Source organism: Syngnathus floridae, chromosome 12 (assembly GCF_059516105.1).
Source record: "Syngnathus floridae isolate MCC-2025c chromosome 12, RoL_Sflo_1.0, whole genome shotgun sequence".
NCBI lineage: Eukaryota > Metazoa > Chordata > Actinopteri > Syngnathiformes > Syngnathidae > Syngnathus > Syngnathus floridae.
The window spans coordinates 2650780-2670980 of record NC_142424.1 but is presented as its reverse complement, the minus strand read 5'-3'; the positions used below and the strand labels follow the sequence as shown (position 1 = coordinate 2670980).

Below are 20201 nucleotides of genomic sequence, written 5' to 3'. Positions count from 1 at the left end.
GCAACATCTGGTCAAGTGTGAACATCTGAGAAGAAAGACTCCCCTGATACTACAATAGAGCTAATGTGCTATGTCCTCTCGTGCTGTTCTTAATGCCTCGATCCATTTGGCAGCCTCCATCGTACTGTATTTCTTGTTCTGGTCCATTTGCATGACGCTGCTCTCTGTTTCTTTTCTCAATTGCTGGCAACGTGTCCAGGGGTTTCTTTCGCTTGACCAAAGTCAGCAGCCATTGGCTCCATTGGTTTCTAGTGTCGTCAGTGGGCACAAATTGAATTAAAAAGAAAAAACACAATTCATAGATTTCTTTTCTGGTTTTATTTTTATTTTTGATAACGCCACTTGACATTTACTTAGATTAAAACCTACAGGGAAGAGTATGTATGGAAGTCATTTTCATGTTATTATGCAGGCTATTATTTGTTTTGAGACAGTTTTGTAATTCATTGGATGCTGGAACAAACAGTATAAGGGGGGGGGCAAAAAGTACAAATGATAAGTGTACAGTTGAGTGCACAAGAACCATATTAGATCAAAAAAGTGCTTCTCAAAGGCATCATTTTGTTTGGTTTAATTATTCGTATTGATTAAGGAAATTAATTACATAAGACATTAAGGTACCCCCTACAGTACTTTTGAATGGGATTTAGCAGTTAAAATGTAAAAAAAAAAAAAAAATCCCTTTGGTGATTCAATTTGAATAATGTATTTTTTTTATATACACACAAACTGTACAAATATATACACATACGGACTCATTGATATAATCCATCTTGTTGGTTGACTAGATTTTGATCAGGACTACAAATATGGAGGATCAGGTTCAGGAATGCACAATTTGGATTCAATTTTGGTCAGTGGCATAATTACAATTTATTATTGGTTGTGAACCAAAAATTGTTCAATTCAAGGCATTTTGGAAATAATGTGGCGATACAGCAGAGTAGTTACAGTAAAATCGCTGGAGGTGAAGTGGCATTTCTTGAAGACAAGCATTATAAATTGAAAAGGGGATAAGTCATTTCAGCAATAATTTAGAGGAAGTAAACGATTATATCAAAAAGGGAAATATCACTCACAGTTGATAGAATGTTGAGCAAGATTGACGGAAACTGTTTTTTTTTTTATTATTAATTTTAGAGATAGCAAAATGACCAATAACAGTCTTCGAAAAAGTAAAAAAAAAAATCTTTTTTAAGCAGCTGGTGCTACATGCATGATAAAGTCTGACTCGGGTCGATGCTAAAAACAAGAACACTGTAATCTTTATACAGACCTCAACTTCCGAGTTACTCTGACGAGGATGTTAAACTTGCTGGCATTTTATTTCTGAAATATGAAACTCTTTAGTGTTTTGATCTCACATATTTTCCTGTCTCCTGATCAATGTTGAATGAAATAAACTGTACTTGTGGCTTTATAATCAAAACATGATTGAAATTGTCAGTGACAGCAGGGATTTTGTAGAATGGTAAAACAATTGAAATGGAATAGTAAAGATCAACTTTACCATCATTTCATATCTTCATCATCTATGTACATTCAACTTTTCTTTGACAATACTGCTGGGTGATATTCAATCTCAGGTCAAAAGGATAAGTTAGCTCAGCTCAGCTCTGGTGTTTTCCAAAGCCAAACTGTGATCTCATAAGAGCGACCTTTCCCCCAAATAAAAGGATTTCATTAAAATGGAAATTTGACATCAGCGGGACCTCAGTTACTGTGAATTTCAAACTTAAGGCCTTCATAGAATCCATTTCACGCTTGTCCTTTACATGATTCATCCCACCGACGATAAGATGCTGCGTGACCTCCGGCCTTCTTCTGATTCATGGACACAAAAACAAACGATAAAGATATGATGTCGGCTAACGACGCTAATAGGGTGACCTTCACCTTTTCTCTGCGTAACACGGCTGCTCTTCGCCAGCATGCGGTAAACTAACTTCCTCCCCTTTTTTGGTCAGATGGAGAGAACAAGTTATCTTGAATGCCTTAGAAGGGAAATAAACAAGATGCGATTTCATGCAGCTATTTGACTCGTGTATTAAAGTTGGCCGAAAGCCTGAAGCTCATTTGGAGATGCTCCTTGGTATTTCTACTGTACATAACTCTGGGTTCCCCAAATTTGATTTATTGTTGTATAAAATTAGTAAACAATTACACATAGGCGATGACAATCAAAATAAGAGTTTGGTTACGACCCAAAAGGTCAGTCATTGAATCGATGAAGCAATCTTGAAACGTTATTGTTTCACTGAGCAATGACTTCCTAACACATACGAATGATGTAATGGAACCCCTTTAGTCACAATGGACAAAACCAATCTTGTAAATAGAGTGGCTAGGAAAGAAGCTCAGACCTTTGCCAAGGCCGAAATGTTAAAAATCTGAGGTGAAGCAGGTCCTGACTCTGAAGGACAAAAATCTTGCATTCTCCCTAAACTAATTGGTTTTGCCTAATCCTGCTAAATATCAAATTAACAACAAATACAAATCTTGCATTCACTTACGTATTTTGGCTCGGTAAGTAATCGTAATGGACGCCCGTGTCATACTGGCATTATCGTAATTTTACAGACGCAATAGCTTGCTAACAGCAACTCATTTAACACAAATAGAAAAACATCATAAACAAAAAATAAAAACAGCATTTCAGTCAATAAGGATCTTCATAATTAGTGTTCTCCCGTGATACAACACTAAAGCGTCTCTCTTCCTTCCACAATCTTCATACCACCTTTGGAGTTGCTTGACCTTCAAATACAGAGTTCAACGATTCACCTTGATCTTCACACCACTGAATGTTCGTTGTTGTGATGGTGATGCATGCCGCCGCTGAGCACCGTGTGGTTGATGGACGACGCCGACCGGTCCGAGCCCTCCGCTACCGTCCCGTTGATGTTCTCCTGTCGCTGGCAGCACAGGATCTGCCTAAAGGTGGCGCTCATCTCCTTATCGCGGTAAGAGTAGATGATGGGGTTCATGGCTGAGTTGAACTCGGCGAGAAGCAGGAAGAACTTTTCATAGGTGAGGACGTTGCAGCTGGCGCAGAAGACGTCAAGAAGAAGGATGACAAGACCTGGTGTCCAGCAGATGATGAATGCGCCTGGAAAGACATGATGATTCGTTTAACGTGGAGCCACGCAGATGACAAGTCAGGTAAGACTTATGAGTTACTTTGACGTTGTGATGGGGAAAATGAAGCTTCAAATTTGCTTCGTGAACAAGTTTTATTTTTACTCCTCTAGATGCCACTGTTGGTTTTATTAAAGGGATTTAAGAAATGGCAAGACTCTGTGCTTTCAGCCCAATGTAGGCCAGAGAGCGCCATCTAGGGGAGTCAAAAAATACAACTGGTTCATGAAGCTTCATTTTCCCAGAGGTACTTTGAAGGCAATTGTTTTTCTAAATTGGGTCGTCAGTGAGTTTAGGTGTATCCCGTGTCCAGATGATGTTATGTACAATTTCATCATCGCACATGTCATTGACAAGTGTGACTGCAGTGACTGCCTCTGATTCATTCTTCATGAATGGCAAGGTCAAGTGCAGTGAATTGAGTCCACAGAGTCTAATTGTGCTAACTACGACTAAACTCAAGCACATTAAACCCTGAAAACAGAAGGACAAAAAAGTATTGACAAGATATGAGGACAGCGACCTCCTTAAAGGCCAGGCATGCTATCCAGTCGGGTTTTGCAAGCAGCAGCTGCAGCAAAAGGTCTCGACCTCACTTCCCAGCAATGCAGGCGGAATCTTTGGAGTTTGTTCGTTTTCCAGAATGTCTTACGGCCAAGCTGTTCGAATCGTTTGTTTCAACATCCCCCTCTGATCTTGACAAGCCTTGGCATCATTCAACTAGTATATCAATGGAATAAGAAATACGGCTTTTACTGTCACACCAAAAAAATATCACGTGGGGTCTGGAAACATTCTATGATGTAATGTAAATCTCCAAGCAGATATGATAAACAGTTGTAAATGAAAAGAACTGCATCTAACTGATAGGAACTTCAGGAATGCAACACTTGTGTCGAAACTGTGAGGCTAATTGCTAGCCCACCATGCTATTCCGTAGGGTTAAGATTCGGCATATAGTATAACACAATTAATGAGCCTTCGTTCCTTCAGGAAAACAAAATCTGAAATATACTATCAATGACCCAAAAGTAAAGAGTCTGCATCTCTGAAAGGTTCCCCTCATGAAAATCTTTCATTTCCGTTGTAAATCCAGGGGAATGTAGCTACTGGTACTCCACCCGACACAAAATTGCCTTCCTTCTTCTGAAGGATGACAAAAAAATCTCAGAAATTGACCTCATTGTGACAGTTGCTAAAAATCCATTCGCCTTGAGGAAGTGAACCCCTTTTGCCTTGTCACTGTTCGAAAACGTCAACTATAGGGGAAAGAAATTGGAGAAGCCGAGCTGTCTGCGGAGAAATGTAAATAAACACGGCGCCTCGGCAGTGACTGGAAAATCTTGAAATGTCTGGAAAAGCGTTTTGAAATTTCCCAGGTCATGTCTGGCTTTGGGACAACGACAAATCCAGACAGGACCGATGTACTCGGTGTTAATGAACTCCAGCTCGCATACGTAGTACATACCAAGGGATGAATCAGATCACTAAGATTGATGAGTCAGGATTAATCATCAAATCCTTCCATGAATTCACGGGCACAAGATAAACACATGTGCGGCCAAACACGCGCCAGCACTTATATAATCATCAACTGATGCAATAAGATTCTCAGACAGGACCACAGTCACAGTTTTTCATCTGTCCATTGTACATAATGTCTGGCTAAGCTTTACTTCCAGCAATCTGCCTTCTCCAAATCGTTCAGCCCTCTTAACCTTCTCTTTCTGTGTTTATCTCATTCTAAGATTTCCTAAGCCAGTAATCATCCGAGGTCATGACCGTGATGCCATTGAAATAAAGCAGTCAGCAGAAACCATTTCTGTACGTATACTACTAAAATGGCTCTGTGGTTTCTTTTCGCTCTCCCTTTCTCCACATCACTTCTTCCACTCACTGTAGATTAGATACAATCACAAAGCATTGCTACGTTTTCAGCATGAATGTTAAATGCGTGCCTAAAAAACAACAGTGAACAGTGACTTCTTTGAGATGCTCACAAAGAATGTTTCAGTTTCATTCAAACAAAAACAACAAAAAATGGCCAAAATAGAATTAGCTGGCAATGGCTTGGATAGTATAAGCAGATAATATTTGTCTAACCAACTATTCTCTCATTTTTTTGTAGCGTTTACACTCTGGCCAAACCAGCTCTAGCAATCTCATCATCGGCAATCTCTCCACAACTCCATTCAACAGAAGTCCATCATGTAAAATATACATTCCGCCATATCAGGTGAGTGCAATGACATGGTATGTTGTAGTACAATATTGTAAATTATGTTCCACCTGCCCCTCCAAAATGAGTACCGTATTTTCCGCTCTATAAGGTGCACCGGATTATAAGGTGCACTTTAAATGAATGGCCCATTTTAAAACTTTGTCCATATATAAGGCACACCGGATTATAAGGCACACCTTCAATGAATGGTCCATTTTAAAACTTTGTCCATATATAAGCCTGCTGTAGTGGCTCAATATCGGTCCATATATAAGGCGGACCTGATTATAAGGTGCACTGTCGGATTTTGAGAAAATTGGAGGTTTTTAGGTGCGCCTTATAGTGCGGAAAATACGGTAATCCCTTATTTCAGATTTTAGTGAATAGCCGCTCCTAAATTGCAAGATTACTATGTTTCTATAAAAAAAAAGTGAAGCAAAGCCAAAGAAATGAGTAAAACTGGTTGGGGAAGCCGTTAATGATACATTTCAAAGAAGCTTATATCTTATAGCCGCAAATTAGCAACTTAGACATGCTTAAACCCCAAACCATAATGACGCTATTGTGCCTGATTAAAAAAGCCACACGGTGAACAGGAATTTCCTGCAATATAGTACTTAGGATATTCCAGTATAGCACAGAACAACTCCTAAAGAAAAAAAAAAAAGTACACAATTTGTTTTAGAAGTTCTTAATGCTACATTTCTAACCAGATTACAGCATGTGGTGGAAATGCGCATGTAACGCTTGAACATATAAGGACACTATTGTGCCTGATTAGAAAAGACGCACTGTGAACGGGAATTCTTTGCAATGAGAGCTTAGATGCACGCACGCACACACAACAGGTGACAGTGTGAGCTGCATACCAGGCATGTTTCCACTCCGACAGTGGATGGCAGACTTTTGCTTGTTACCATGTCTGATTGGTTCCGCCTCCACTAAGAAAGTGGACACGCTTTAAAAGTCTTTAATGATACTGCGGCAGATTTCACCACATTTGTTTCACACACTTGTGCAATGTGTTGGGTACACCACATGCTGTGATTTGATCACGCACCAAACACTAAGACAATCCAGAGAATTCATTCACTGAATGGCTTTTGTCTGACGCACAAACCACACACATGGATAAAGGATTTAGTTGGACTTGTTGACTCAGAAGTGAATCGAGTAAAGAATCATCTCTGTTGGTGTCACTCACAATTCTGAGTTACAATAAGACCAGTATGCACTTAGAGTACGATTGCCCATTAGAGTGATAGTGCCCATTGATAATCAAATGGAAGAGCTCTGAAAATCTTTGAGATCCAAAACTGACATGATGAGTTTTTCGAGAACCCTCATTGTCATTGTGTGAATTTGCTGCCTATGGCAAATTCCATTTGAACCATTTCCACCTTTTCCTGCTGATTATACAATAGCACCCCCCCCCCCTCTCTGAAAATGTCATAAAATGTCTTCCAGTCCCGTGATTTTGTACGAACGCACAGGATACAAGCTCATCTGTCAATGGTTAAACTAATCAAGTGGTTTTGTGTTCCCATCACTGGACGACATTACAGCTGCATTAGAGTTGATGAGAACTAAGCAGATCTGGCATCCCACAGTTCTATATTAAGCCCAAAAAAAAAAGTTGTGATAGGGCACAAATAGAGCATATGTCTATGCTTATGGATGTGTTTGAATGTGCAAAACAAACTTTGGCCTATTACGTTCCCATTCTTTCATTGCCTTCAGAAATCTATCAGCTTTACGGCATCCTGAAAGGGAACAAGCAGGGCGGTCTGGCCAACAGATGGGAGAAGCCTGACAAGACATCTCGGAGGGATATTCAGATTTTTAATCTTTCGCCCAAAACGAGTCATTTTTGGCAACTTTTTGAAAGACTGGAAAGCATTTTAGTAGTTCTACTTTTGGCTTGGTTATTATGATTTATAGCTTTGTTCAAATCAGCCATTAGGAACTCAACACGGGATTGGATCAGTAAATTGTTAAGAGACTGTAAGGTGCTTTGACGCCGTCCGGCTGCCGGCGCTGCTTGTGAAATTGAGAAATGTGTGATGGGCGTATTCTGGAAAATTCTCTGCCTCAGCCTAAGCTGTGTCAAGATGAAGTCACTCATCAGAATTTAGAACATAGCGGTGTGATTTTTGGGAAGCCTTCCTGATTAGAAGTATGGACTCATTGTTCTGGTAACAGTGTAGTTGTTAAGTAAGATGTTGGTATTTCTTAGCAACAAATTCCCACCTTGTGTCCATAGTTTTAGGAGGTTGTGACAACAGGATGAGATAGCAAACACATCAGAGATAAATCACATGGAATCCTCTGGTATGTTTTGTCTAGGACCAACACATCCTGCTTTTCCAACATGTGCTTTTCCCACCACTTGAATTCACTTTTTTTTGCTAAGCTTGCTAGCGAACTGTAGCCAATTTTAAAAAAGCTGTTGCACAAGCAAAGAGTCTTGGAACCTTGCAAAGTGGGAGCCTTTTCTCCATGGAATGCTTGGACGTAAAACTGTCAAGACTTTACACACTGCTCAGATGGAAGATAATCCAGGCACCCTCAAGAGTACAGCCTTGGTAATTTACAATGCCAAAGCAGTGAAATGTAGCTAAACATAATTATGATTGAATATAAAGTGAGTCTTGTATACATAGTTCTGGCCTTAAGAATTTATCATCTGGTGTGGAGTATGGAATATGTCAGTTCAAATCATATTCAGTAAATTCAGGAACTATACAATCCACAGATTAATATGAACGAGAGGATGATGCTTACCTAAAACGATCGCCACGGTTTTCAGCAATGACATCATCGTGTCTTTGTTCCGTCGTGGTCCGGAGCTGTGACGTGACATCCTCATTGTCCTTTGGCGTACGTAAACAAAGATGTGCGCGTACAGCGTCACCATGACAACAAACGTCACTAAATTAAAGACAGCCCAAAAGACCAGGTAGGAGTTACTGTAAAGCGGCGCCATGTTGGAGCAGGACTTGATACTACAGATACAATTCCAGCCCACACTTGGAATGGCTCCCATGACGATGGACATGGTCCAGATGATAACGATGACCACCACCACGCGGCGGTTGCTCATGCGTGTGTGCAGTTGCATTCGGAAAACCGTGATGTGGCGTTCGATGGCGATCGCCAGGAGATTCGCCACCGAGGCCGTCAGGCTGGTATCGATCAAGCCTTGGCGGAGAAGCCACGTGGAAACGGTCAGACGCCTCGTGTTTGGTCCCGTGTTGAACATCAGGTAGAAATAGGCCAATCCGGCAAAGAAGTCCGCAGCTGCCAAGTTGGCCATCAGGTAGTAGATGGGGAAATGGAATCTTCGGTTGACGTAGATGGCAATCATCACCAGGAGGTTGGCCAGCATGATGAAGATGCAGACCGTGATGCCCAAGCCCATCACCAAGCGACTGACCGTGTTCCAGTCGGTCGCTAGGTACTTGCCGCTGCGGTTGTAGAAGAAGGCGATGGTCTCGTTGTAGTAGCACTGCTCCTCGTCCATTCTGAAGCCTCTGAAATGAAGAGTCACATCGAATTAGTTCCTTGCATTTGACATATGGGGGCTGTGGAACATCTCATAATGGTACATATATCATACTCGCCCCCACCCCATCCCACAAACACTTAGGAATAAAATGTGTCTCATTAGACCACTTGTCTAGGACACTCCCTTTTACCGCACCCGCCAGCCGAGCTTGGCGGAGACCGATCTTCCAAATTGCCAAACTCCACTCATCTGTAAACAAAAAGAACAGCCCTCCCCCCTCTTGGACTCATTTTTGTAAATACTTTGCTAATTAAAAGGCAGCATAATGAGACCACATTGAAAGACATGGAACTCATACACTTCTTGTTTGTTGCTTATTAACTGTAAAAGAAGTTCCTGATATTTAACACATTTATGGTTAGCTTAAAAACCATAACACAATTCCTGAATGGATATTTTTTTTGCCCACATTGCATTATAAAATCCAAATGTGGCCCAGTTATTAGCAAGCCAAAGACAATACAGTACTGACCGATATGCCGGCTGGGAATGCTGGCAGCGGAATATATTCCAGTATTCCTCGGCCAAAACGGGTGTGTGTGTTAGGCATGGCAGTCCACCAATAATAGCAAAAAAGTTCTAATCAATCAAATAAACTTTATTCTGTGATGGATGTGAAATCCCATTTCAGTTGCTGAATAAATTCTACAACCGCAATAATGCAGATTATTGGATGATCAGTCTCAGGGAGAATTTGAATTTCAAAACACAGAAAGCCTCATCGCAATGGAACAAATTGCATCCTGAACTTTTCCTGACACATTTTAGCCTTCTGTAAATATCGATCTTGATACTTTATCCAGCCTTCCTGTAAACTGCACTTGTTGCATCTCCAGAGGGAGTCGCGGCTTGGCCGTTAAAAGCACTCAAATGAGAGTCTGAGTGACAGCGGCAGCCCTAATGTCCGATAGATCCATAATGAGGCGGGTTCTATGACAACGCAGATGAAAGCCCATTTCGTCCACTTGTCATCTTTAGCCATTAAGTATCTGGAGGGAGCAGTTTCGCTTTTAGATGTCTCGGGCCAGTTGTCAGGATTAAAGTGGATGAGGAGGTGACATCATCAGAGTGCATTTTCCACTTTGATTCACTTGGTGCCATTACAGGAATTGTGGAACATTAAGAAAAGTGTGTGTGTGTGTGTGTGTGTGTATTCTGAATCCTAGGTGTTAGACAGACCCAGAACAAAATGCTCACTGTGTCGACACACTCGTTGCATGCTTGTTAGCAATGTGTGATAAGGTCTGGCTTTGCGGGGAGAAAGAATAAAGTGTGTGTGTGTCCATGTGAGCCCGACAGGCAAAAAAAAAATGAAAGGGCCACCCACAAATTGCATGAGGTCATTTTCAAAGCATCCAAAGTCCTTGCACGTAAAACATGGCCTTTCGCGCGACTCCCAATTGGACGAGCATTTTTGGTGCTTCTCACAGAAAAGTCCAAAGGTCAAGAGGTCACGGTTCACAACGACACGCGAGCCCTGGGTTCCGGCGTATCTCTTGAGATTTCTGCGTGTGTGGCGTCACCATTGAACAAAGAAACAATATGATAATGAAGTGAACCTTTGACTGTGAGGATAATCTGTAAATTCTATCCGAGCCGCCTTGTCACGGAGGGGCTAACATAGAGTGACAACTCGGCCATATGTCTTCAATCATTCATTGACTCTCCGTTTCATTTGCTTAGTGTGACCTTGCGCTCCCTTTGCCTCACTCCTCACTTACTTATCACCTTGGGAGCTTTTGTTACACGATACAAAATTACAAAAATGAATTCTAATCTAATGGCGCACTGCCTTTCAAACTTCTCCCTTTCTCCTTGTGTTTCCTCTGCTGCTCCATGGTACACCTCCCCTCCAACCCTCCTCACCCCCTCCCTCCCGGTCCACTTTGCCCTTCACACAATGTGCACATTGTTCGCATTCCCCCCACTCCAGAAAGCCAAAAAACGGCGACGTCTAACAACCCAGAATACACACACATACACACATATACAGTACGTACATACAAGCTTTTCATTCTCTAAGTTTCTCTAGTGCGCGGAAACCACACACACTCACACATAGGCTCCGCTGATTAGTGGCAGCGCTCAGCACAAGGGATGGATTGAGAGTCAGAGGTGAGTCACGCGTGACTGCCAGCGTGACGGGATTCTCGTCATCGTACCATACCCCAAAACACTTCCACCAGCTACTACGACTACACGTGGTTTAGTTTTTAAATAGCGTGTGAGCTAGCTAGTTTGTAAAATCATCATTTGCTTCAGGTTCGTCAAGCGTCTCTAGCTGTGTTGTCGAGTTTCTCCAAAACATCCAGTCGTTCATATATCATACAAACCCTTTAATTTAGCTTCCCGTTTTTTTTTTCTAAGATATCTTGGGAAATCATGGTGACAGCTGCAATCTGACCGACCGACCGACGGGGGGTTGGAGAAGCCAACGTCGAACCCTTTCATTTTGCTTTTCCACTTTTTGGTTTCTATGAGCAACTTGCTGAAACCGGCAAATATTGCGTGGATTGCATTTTATATCCTAACACGGTGGTGACATCATGTTGTCATTCAGACCTCCCAGAATTCGACCCATTAAAAGTGATTCTTTCATCTGCTCACTTGCATTGATTGATTCCAGAGGGTGTTTAAATAACATATAAAACATTTCTCAGCAAAACAATTTCAACTACTCTGCCACTCTCCATTGCAGAAACACAATTAACAAGGCTGCCATTGTTGTCCCATGACAACACAATGTAATGGATTCAAGCCAAAAAAAGTATCCCAGTGGAGGAAAGTGCTGCTTTTGCATTTTTTTTCCATAAAAGTCTCCAAAACAAAACACAAAGCTGGCATGCAGTGTCATCTCGAGGTGTACTAAAATAAAAACTACACAACTGCTTCTTGAAGCATATTTGAAGCTTCGTTTTCCCACCATTGCTAACAGCAATCTGATTTACAATTGCAAAGTGTAAAAAGTAAAAGCCAGACAATCTACAGAGCCCAAAAGAAATACGGAGGTTGTCTTTGGAGTAAAACCCGCTCTTTGCAAGACAAGACAAAATATAATTGCGAGTGTACACAGTCACACCCTAATTGCCAGTTAGATTGACAAACGGCCAAATCCGTCTGCATTGTTTTCATTCTAAATAGCCACATTGTGACAAGACAGCTTATTTAAACACCCTCAGGTCAAGATAAACTTCACTATGCGTGTCAGTTTTATCGGTAGTGTAATGTCAGCGTGTCATCTCGTCTTCGAAAGAAGATTCCAGAGATTACATAAGCAGAAACTCAAAGAGTCAGTGAAATATTTCATGGACAGTTCTGGAATCAATCAAGATTGCTGACATCGCTCCTAATCGTGAGCTTACACCTTTTGCAAAACTGTAAATAGAAGACAACCAGGATCTTCTTGTCAGGGATTGACCATGGAATGTTTCTGGCTAGCTGCTCCAATTAGCTCCCCTCAGGCCGTCTGTCAGTCAACGTAGGTTTTTCATGTTCTGGTGTAGACTAAGGGCAAGCAAGCGCATCACAAAGAACTTCACATATTCAAGTATTGGATTTTCTAAAAAGCTTTTTTTCCAGAAAGCGTCTCTTACAGCTGCTTTGGGACAGAAGTTGAAAGCACCAAAGTGCTTTCTTGGGTTTCTTCCAGTCATTATGTGCTTTAACAGTAAACCTTTGCTCATCTTTAAAGGAACACCACCCAAATTTAATTCCACCTATAAAATGGAGGCGGTTATTTTCAAGCGAAAGGCACAGACGTGCTCCTGATGATGTTGGCTCGTCTTTGCAAAGCTCATCCGATGCCACACAGAGCGAAGCTCCGTTTTGGCTGTCATCATTTTCCATCGGCTCAGGCTCCTTTGAGCACGCGTGGCATCGGTCAGCTTCTAAACATGTATCATGACATACTGGAGGTTGCTGGAAAGCTTCTTGGAAAAATTTTGTTTACTGCTGAGGAAAACACTGAAGAGTGTGTTGGATATGTTTGGGGAAACAAATGTCCTCCCAATTTAAAGACACTAAGTAAAATTGCAAACAATATTTTTTTCTTACTGTTTTAAGCCCCAAAATACAAGCTGTGATTTTTTTTTTTTTACTGTGTGCTTACTACCTGCATGAATGTGAAAGCAATCTGCACTCTAAGATGAAGAATGGGTGGAATGCAAGTCTTTAGGCAAGGAGGAGGAAGCTTGGAATAATCACAACACAGATGTTTCAAGGACCCACTTTTTTTTTTTTTTCTTCTGACGGATGTCAAAGTCCATGTCAGGAAACATAAAACAGTCATCCCAAGAAAAGTCAAGGAAACATAAAACATTCTTTCCAAGAAGAGACAATCAGTCTTTGCAAGCGACTTTTGTTTGATTACCAATGTCGGAAGTCAGACATAAAATAATCCCGTCACTTTTGGTTTTATTTGAGTGAGACTTTTCAAGTAGATTTAATGTCTGTGCAGCTTCTCTGGTTGCTAAGGAAACCAGTGAGCTCACATCAAACTCTCACATCATATTTTGGCCGCTGGTTTGTGGTGGCGACACAGTGTCAAGCAGAAAATAAGAACTGAAAATCCTTGACAGCACAGCCAATTATTATTATAAGGTGAAAGGGGGGAGGTGAAAGTAATCTCCATGATTAAAACATCTTGAAAAAGCACTGACCCCTCACCCCGAGCCAAAGTGTAAATGCTTTTCACACTCTTCAATATCATCAAAGACCCCCTGTGGGTTGTGGTCTTAGGTGGTAAGTAAACAGTGACCTGAAATTCCTAAATTTCCAACACAACTGAATGTAATCTGTTTAGATGATTAAGAGCAGTTATTTGGATCCACGCAAGATCCCAGACTCCGTGGCGCAATAAGTCGCTCGCTGCTGTGCTTCACAACTGCGCACAAACAAGCGTCATCTCATAAAAAAAAAAAAAAAAAAAAGCACAGGGCACATTGAGGCATCTGCTTATGCCATTATCAAACAAGCCTTTATCAGAACCAAATGCACGTCTACGTGGCAGGTAAAAATGCCCAATAATCAAATTGTTTTTTTTCCGCTTTATGAATCAAGTATATTTTTATACCTACACTTTGTTTTCCCAGTGAGAGTTGTAGAAAGATGCTACTTCCCGAGTGGCTCCTGGATGTCCAGACCCCAAAAGTTTGATTCGTAGGGGAAAACCCGAAATTCCTCCCACGGAGTTTACAAACTCGGGTTGCACTCCTGTCAAAGTGGCGAGGTGTCAAAATCCAACATAAAGCCAAGTAGTCGCATTGTATGTCCCGAAAAACACGCAGCACTTGTTTTTCCTGCAGAAAGTTGCAGTTCTCCTTCCCACATGAAGTCGCTTGATGCTCTCCTCCTGGTGCCTGGCGCGCCGCGCTCCCTGCGACTCACTTTCTCCCCCTCCCTCACTTGCTTTTCGCTCAACGTTGCGCGCGCGCGCACGCTCCAGGAAGAGACCCTGTTGTCTGCTTATGACGTCACCGACGCGCACACAGACTGTGGAAAATGAGTGCTAAATAAACTGACGCACTGGAGTTTGCTGCCATGTGTGCAAACAAATACAAACATTTTGCCTGTTTGGAAATCTGATCATTTGTCTGCATGCAAACGTGCAGAACTGATTCAAGAAATAAATGAGAAAAAGTCACACAAAAGTCAAATCAAGTCATCTCACAAAAGTACCTCCTGGAGATACTGTGGACTAAGCGGAGCCTCAGCGGGGATCGAACTTAGGTGTGAATTGTTGTTTATCTCCATGTGGCCTAGCTAACATCCAACTAAAATGGCTTCCAGTAAAAACAATACAACTAAATATTCTTAAAAGTGAAATAGCCAAGCATTGCTTTTTTTCCTACAGTACACCAAAATCAGCATTTCGTCCCTTAAAATTGCCCAGCAGTTGCGAGTCCCCCCCCCCCCCCCCCCCCCGTGCTTAATTGGAAACAGATTTTATTCTTCCCAGTAACTTGTTAAACGAGAGAAACAGGAAGGGAGTGGGGAGGGGTTAGAGGGGGGGACTCAAAAGTGAGACTCTATATTCCTTCCCGATTAACCTTTTCTATATTATCAAAATATTTCCTCCTGTCTGACTATGCTGGCTCAGCTTGTATATGTCCCATTGATCCTAAAAATGGTCTCATATTGAATTTCTCCTTGCCATGAGAAACTATTTGCCATTTTCATCTGCCAACTGAGCGAGCGCCATCTGTGAGCACTTACTAAGGTGTTTTAACCTGCAGCTTCTCGCGTATTATAAAAGCGCTAAAGCCACAAAACACGGAAAAATGTGCTGTTCATTTGTCTCACAACAAGATGACATGTTACATTTATTAGTTTGAAAGTTCTGCAACCTCTTTTCAAAGTTGTGCACCTGAAACCATCGATTCTTCACGTTGCATTTGAACTGAAACTACCGTTGAAAAAAATCGACATCACAAATGTCATAGTTCCTCTCTTTGACATGCTGTTTGTATCTCTATGACATTAGTGCCCTCATTTTTTTATTGACCTTTAGTTCAAGGCTTAGTCAAGTTTGATGTCATTTTTCCCTTGAAGGTGATCCTTTCATTATAAAAGTAGAAGCTCATAAATTCCCGGTTTCCTCCATTGCAATCCTTCCTACCTTTCTGATCTTCTTTGAAGGCATTCCTGAGCGGGATGGAGATCGTCCATGAATACGCGAAGGTCCGCAGTGACTTCGGCCGTCAGTGTCTCTTTTCAGATCGTCATGTGGAGATGCTCGTCGATATGCCTCCCAACCCAAAGCTGGCATCGCAGTTCATCCTGAAGACGACAAGAGACCTAGGAGTGCAAGGCTGCTATGAAATGTCTGAGCATGAGGTGACCAAATCACATCATCACAAAAGATATGTTTGGAGAACTTCTTGAAACAGACCCCTTGATTATATTTCCTTCCAGGTAAACACAGATCGATTTGAGCATGAAAACCAAGGAATAAATCACGTGGAAGGAGGCTGGCCCAAAGATATCAACTCACTTGAGATGGAACAAACTATTCGTTTTAAAAAGAAGGTGGAGAAAGATGAAATTTACATGAATAGCGTCCTGGTGCTCGGCGAGGTAAATTCACAAATGAATCCATGTGCACCTGATTTTTGCTACCACAAATTCCGAAATGTTCTGTGATTCAGCTTATAGGACAATGTGTTGGACAGAACAACGCTGTGGACATCTACCAAGAGTACTTTAAGAATGAGGAATTGTTGGATGAGCTTCAGGAAGTCCCTTCTATCGAGATTGTCAATAAATACAGGCACTTACGTTCTCCAAGGAGCTCTTTCCAAGTTGACACTTTCCATCTCTAAACGTTATCAAATATTTCCTCAGAGACCGCAGCAAGGCGAAACGAAGCATCACCTGTTTTTCTTGGCAACCTGAAGGAGGCGCAAAACTAGCGGCTGCTTACTCCTGCCTCGACCCGCGGAAATTTACAGCAGATATGAGTAAAGACTCATACATCTGGGACATTGGTGGGTCAAATGGACAGATTGAAAATCACACGCGACAATCTGTTGATAACCATCTCTGCTTTCCAGAGAGCCCCAACTACCCTCAGGCTGTTCTCCAAGCGACGTCTCAACTCGTATGTCTGACTTACAACCCTCAAGACTTGAACACTCTTGTCAGCGGTTGCCGCAATGGACAGATTAGTGAGTTCTCCTCAAAGAGGTTCTTTGACCCTCAATGATGTTTTGTTTCTTTCAGTGTTATGGGATGCCCGTGCTGGCCATCAAGCTACGGGGGTTTCCCCTTTGGAGGAGAGTCACACAGATCCTGTTTACAAAGCGATCTGGTTGGAATCTGATGAAGCCTTCTCTGCATCTACAGATGGACAGGTTGATAGAGCAATGACATTCTGAATGTTTTATTTGGATCATTCAACTGAGTCTTCTGAACCAGATTCTGTGGTGGGATGTTCGCTACCTGAGCAAGCCCATAGAACGGCTGATTCTAGACATCAAAAGGAAGGACGACCTCGATAACGCTTTAGGAGCCATTTCTCTGGACTACACCGCTACCTCGGTGAGTTCCTGACCTTCCACTTTTCAGCGTATTGGATGTTAAGAAGGTCACACCCTTGATCAATTCGGGTTGCTTCAGAAGCTCTTTCTAAAACCGTCCCTTTGTGTCTACAGCCAAACATGTTCATCGTGGGGACACAACAGGGGGCAGTTTTGTCCTGCAAAAGGACCGCTGAGATTCCGACTGAGAGGATCATATGTACATACGATGGCCACCATGGACCTGTCTATGCCCTCCAGAGGAACCCTTTCTTTCCCCAGAACTTCCTAACTGTGGGAGACTGGGGGGCCCGAATTTGGTCAGATGAAATCAAGGAGACAGCAATCATGTGGACAAAGTACAATTTTAATCTCACTGTGTCATTGTCTTTACCATTGTTGGTTGCTTAATTCTCTGGTTCTTTTGGGGAGAGGTCAGTGATGAGTCTTTGTTGTGATCAGGCACCAGAATGCAAATCTAACAGATGCCTGCTGGAGTCCTGTCAGACCCTCGGTCTTCGTCACCGTGAATATGGATGGATGGCTGGACATCTGGGACATATTGTTTAAGCAGAACGACCCCACGATCAGTTTCAAGGTGTTATGAAGTTCTCTCATGTTTCTGTGACGGTATTTTGTTCTCGCTTAATCTTGTTGACGTTGATTTCAGGTGCGGGAAGAACCTGTGTGTACCGTCAAGGTGCATGAGGCTGGGTCCAAGGTGGCTTGTGGTTCTCAGCTGGGTGTCATCTCGCTCATGAAAATCTCCTCAGGACTGTGCACCGAACAGAACAATGAGCAGGACCTCCTGAGCGAAGTGAGATATGCCAAATGTCGACAGCAAAGATTCGTTTTTGCTAAAGGTGATGCCTCCATTTTTATTTTTTAGATATTAGAACGTGAGGCGAAGCGCGAAAAGGTCCTCAGGGCTCAGAGAGGAGGGGACGAGGGCGAGACCGACGATGAAACTCTCAAGGAGCTGATCCTGAAACCTGAGTATGACTTCTACAATCTGTTGGACTCGGAGCAGAGGAGGAAGCAATGGGAGTCCAGACAGCGGGTAGAGCCACATTGACATCAATTTGTAGAAAATTCTGTTAGCCCATCTTCATCTTTATCTTCTTGTCACAGCATTACAAATAGATCGGAGAAGCAGACAGCAGATGACGACAAGAGTCCAAGAAGAACTTTGTGGTGCTCAGCAAGATGGTCATCATTTCTCAAGTCGCTCGACCAGATATTATCAAGAAGTCTTCTTCCATTGCAGATTTTCTTTGTCAAACCCAGAAACAATTTATGTCAGACAGACATTTCAGAGAATACTTTCCAAGGACAGTTTTAGTACCTTGAGCGTGGGAAGTCCAAGAAGTCCAAGACTGAAATGATTGTCACAGTCGTTGATATATTGTGGCAAAGATGAGCAAGCAGAGGCGACGCCCATACAAAAAAAAAGGAAAACACCAGAGAAGGGAAAAACCGACCTACTGCTCGACTCCTGACAGTAAAACTTGAAGAAGGAAGGAAGAGTTCAAGGCTATCTGCAGTTATTAGACAAAGAACTCTCCGTGTTCAGACTCAATTATGTGTAGTGATGTGCATTCCAGTTCTTTTGAATCTTTAGAATCAGTTCACTCAAAAGATTCGTTCAAACGAATCGTTCAACGAATCGTCTCCCCCCCCCCTTTTCAGTGAACGAGAATGACCGAATCACTTCCTGAAGTGATTCGTTCTTGTTTCAGTTCTTATGACTTCAACCAGTAGGTGTCGGTAATGCCCATTGAAGCTGGTGCCACCTCGCCGTCAAACAAAACGAAGAAGAAAATGACATAACTTCCCGTTCACGAATGCATTTCCAGTTCATCGCGAGAATGGATCAGCGAGGGCGCGAATCCTGCCTTCTTTCCTGAGCATCAACGGATCAGTCAGTGAATCTGTTGCGTCTCCCTCCTGGCGTGAACTATGTAAGCCAGAATGTCGATTTACGATTTGCAAGGAAAGAACCACTCACTGAAACGCCACTTGTTTTATGGGCGTTTTCTCCAAGCTAACGGCTAACTTTATTGGATGAAGGGATGCGCCGTTATGCAACAACGGGGATATTATGCTTCTCTTCGGGTAATGTTGATTTTATAACACTTATAGTCGTTTTTAAATAACGTGTAATAGTCGTTTTTAAATAACGTGTATGCATATATACGCCTACATATTGTTATCCAAAATATCTACTGCAATTTCACATTGGATTGCTGGTTTGAAATTTACTTTTAATATTTTTAATAAACATGTTCAAACTTGTCTGGTGTTTTATTCCTTGTTTTTATATTGGCCAATAAAAACAACAATCAGACATTTGGTTAACTGCTTTATATAACAATATGTGTAGGTACACCTCATGGACACTTTAATAGGTACACTACACGAGGTAAAAAAAAAAAAAGAATTAAGGGGTAATTGCACATTCAGTTATACTCTCTCACGAGGGATCGAACCAAGTTCTTACTGAGCAAGAGCCCATGTAACTAACCAGTTGACTGTTTCAACCTGGCCTCACATGGGTGTCTGCACTCTTTTGTATTAGTTATGTGCATTCCAGTTCTTAGGTGAACTGAATCTTTAGAATCAGTTCATTCAAGTGTACCTAATGACAGGCCACTTTATTAGGGAAATATCATGGTCAAAGGTCACAGGTGTCAAGCTCTAGTCCTCGGGGCCGCATTCCAACATGTTTTACAAGATTCCCAAGTTTTAGCTCCTGCGGAACGTGAAAGTGACCAAAAACTTTTCACGCAGGTGCGCTTAACGAGGGTCACTTGGAAAACATGTTGGAACGCGGCCCCGAGGACTAGAGTTTGACACCTGTGACCTTTGACCATGATATTTCCCTAATAAAGTGGCCTGTTATTAGGTACACTTGAAAATGGTGGTGTACCTAGTGGAGTGTCCGTTTGATTACCTCGTTAAGTGCACCTGCGGGAAAAGTTTTAGCTCCTGCGGAACGTGAAAGTAACCAAAAACTTTTCACGCAGGTGCGCTTAACGAGGGTCACTTGGAAAACATGTTGGAACGCGGCCCAGAGGACTAGAGCTTGACACCTGTGACCTTTGACCATGATATTTCCCTAATAAAGTTGCCTGTTATTAGGTACACTTGAAAATGGCGGTGTACCTAATGGAGTGTCCGTGTGAGTCCCTCGTTAAGTGCAGGTGCGTGAAAACTTTTAGCTCCTTTTGAACGTGAAAGAAGCTAAAACTTTTCACGC

At 42.1% G+C, this 20201-nt stretch overlaps 2 protein-coding genes and 1 long non-coding RNA gene across 4 annotated transcripts; 1 reads left to right on the top strand and 2 right to left on the bottom strand.

Annotated features, from left to right (window-relative positions):
* Positions 1-299: 299 nt before the first annotated feature.
* On the bottom strand, positions 300-14312 carry lpar1 (lysophosphatidic acid receptor 1). The gene is made up of 3 exons (XM_088392206.1): positions 14003-14312; positions 8144-8892; positions 300-3109 (listed from the first exon to the last, which is right to left on the bottom strand). Exons 2-3 carry the CDS (start codon positions 8880-8882, stop codon positions 2793-2795), a joined length of 1056 nt encoding a protein of 351 aa, XP_088248332.1. The 5' UTR covers positions 8883-8892; positions 14003-14312; the 3' UTR covers positions 300-2792.
* LOC148389477 (dynein axonemal intermediate chain 2-like) lies at positions 3021-19237 on the top strand. Of its 2 annotated transcripts, XM_088392204.1 has the most exons (14): positions 3021-3162; positions 4887-4962; positions 5267-5374; positions 15564-15761; positions 15840-16001; positions 16073-16194; positions 16269-16591; positions 16647-16777; positions 16842-16964; positions 17078-17301; positions 17405-17540; positions 17613-17759; positions 17832-18002; positions 18074-19237. In XM_088392204.1, exons 4-14 carry the CDS (start codon positions 15579-15581, stop codon positions 18083-18085), a joined length of 1734 nt encoding a protein of 577 aa, XP_088248330.1. In that variant the 5' UTR covers positions 3021-3162; positions 4887-4962; positions 5267-5374; positions 15564-15578; the 3' UTR covers positions 18086-19237. The 2 variants fall into 2 exon arrangements, with proteins under 2 accessions (XP_088248330.1, XP_088248331.1); XM_088392205.1 differs by lacking the exons at positions 3021-3162; positions 4887-4962; positions 5267-5374 and having other exon boundaries at positions 15494-15761; positions 16269-16411; positions 16478-16591.
* LOC148389478 (uncharacterized) lies at positions 15820-18573 on the bottom strand. The gene is made up of 2 exons (XR_015861755.1): positions 18288-18573; positions 15820-18214 (listed from the first exon to the last, which is right to left on the bottom strand). It is a non-coding gene; the product is annotated as an uncharacterized LOC148389478 (long non-coding RNA).
* Positions 19238-20201: the final 964 nt, after the last annotated feature.

What these genes read in the sequence shown, in the direction of transcription:
- lpar1 (XM_088392206.1), bottom strand. Translation starts at nt 8,882, where the DNA reads ATGGACGAGGAGCAGTGCTACTACAACGAGACCATCGCCTTCTTCTAC. An exon ending in AACCGTGGCGATCGTTTTAG is followed by an intron (nt 3,110 to 8,143) that starts GTAAGCATCATC and finishes ATGTCTTTCCAG; the next exon opens with GCGCATTCATCATCTGCTGG.
- LOC148389477 (XM_088392204.1), top strand. Translation starts at nt 15,579, where the DNA reads ATGGAGATCGTCCATGAATACGCGAAGGTCCGCAGTGACTTCGGCCGT. An exon ending in TTGCCGCAATGGACAGATTA is followed by an intron (nt 16,592 to 16,646) that starts GTGAGTTCTCCT and finishes TGTTTCTTTCAG; the next exon opens with TGTTATGGGATGCCCGTGCT. An exon ending in TGGACTACACCGCTACCTCG is followed by an intron (nt 16,965 to 17,077) that starts GTGAGTTCCTGA and finishes TTGTGTCTACAG; the next exon opens with CCAAACATGTTCATCGTGGG.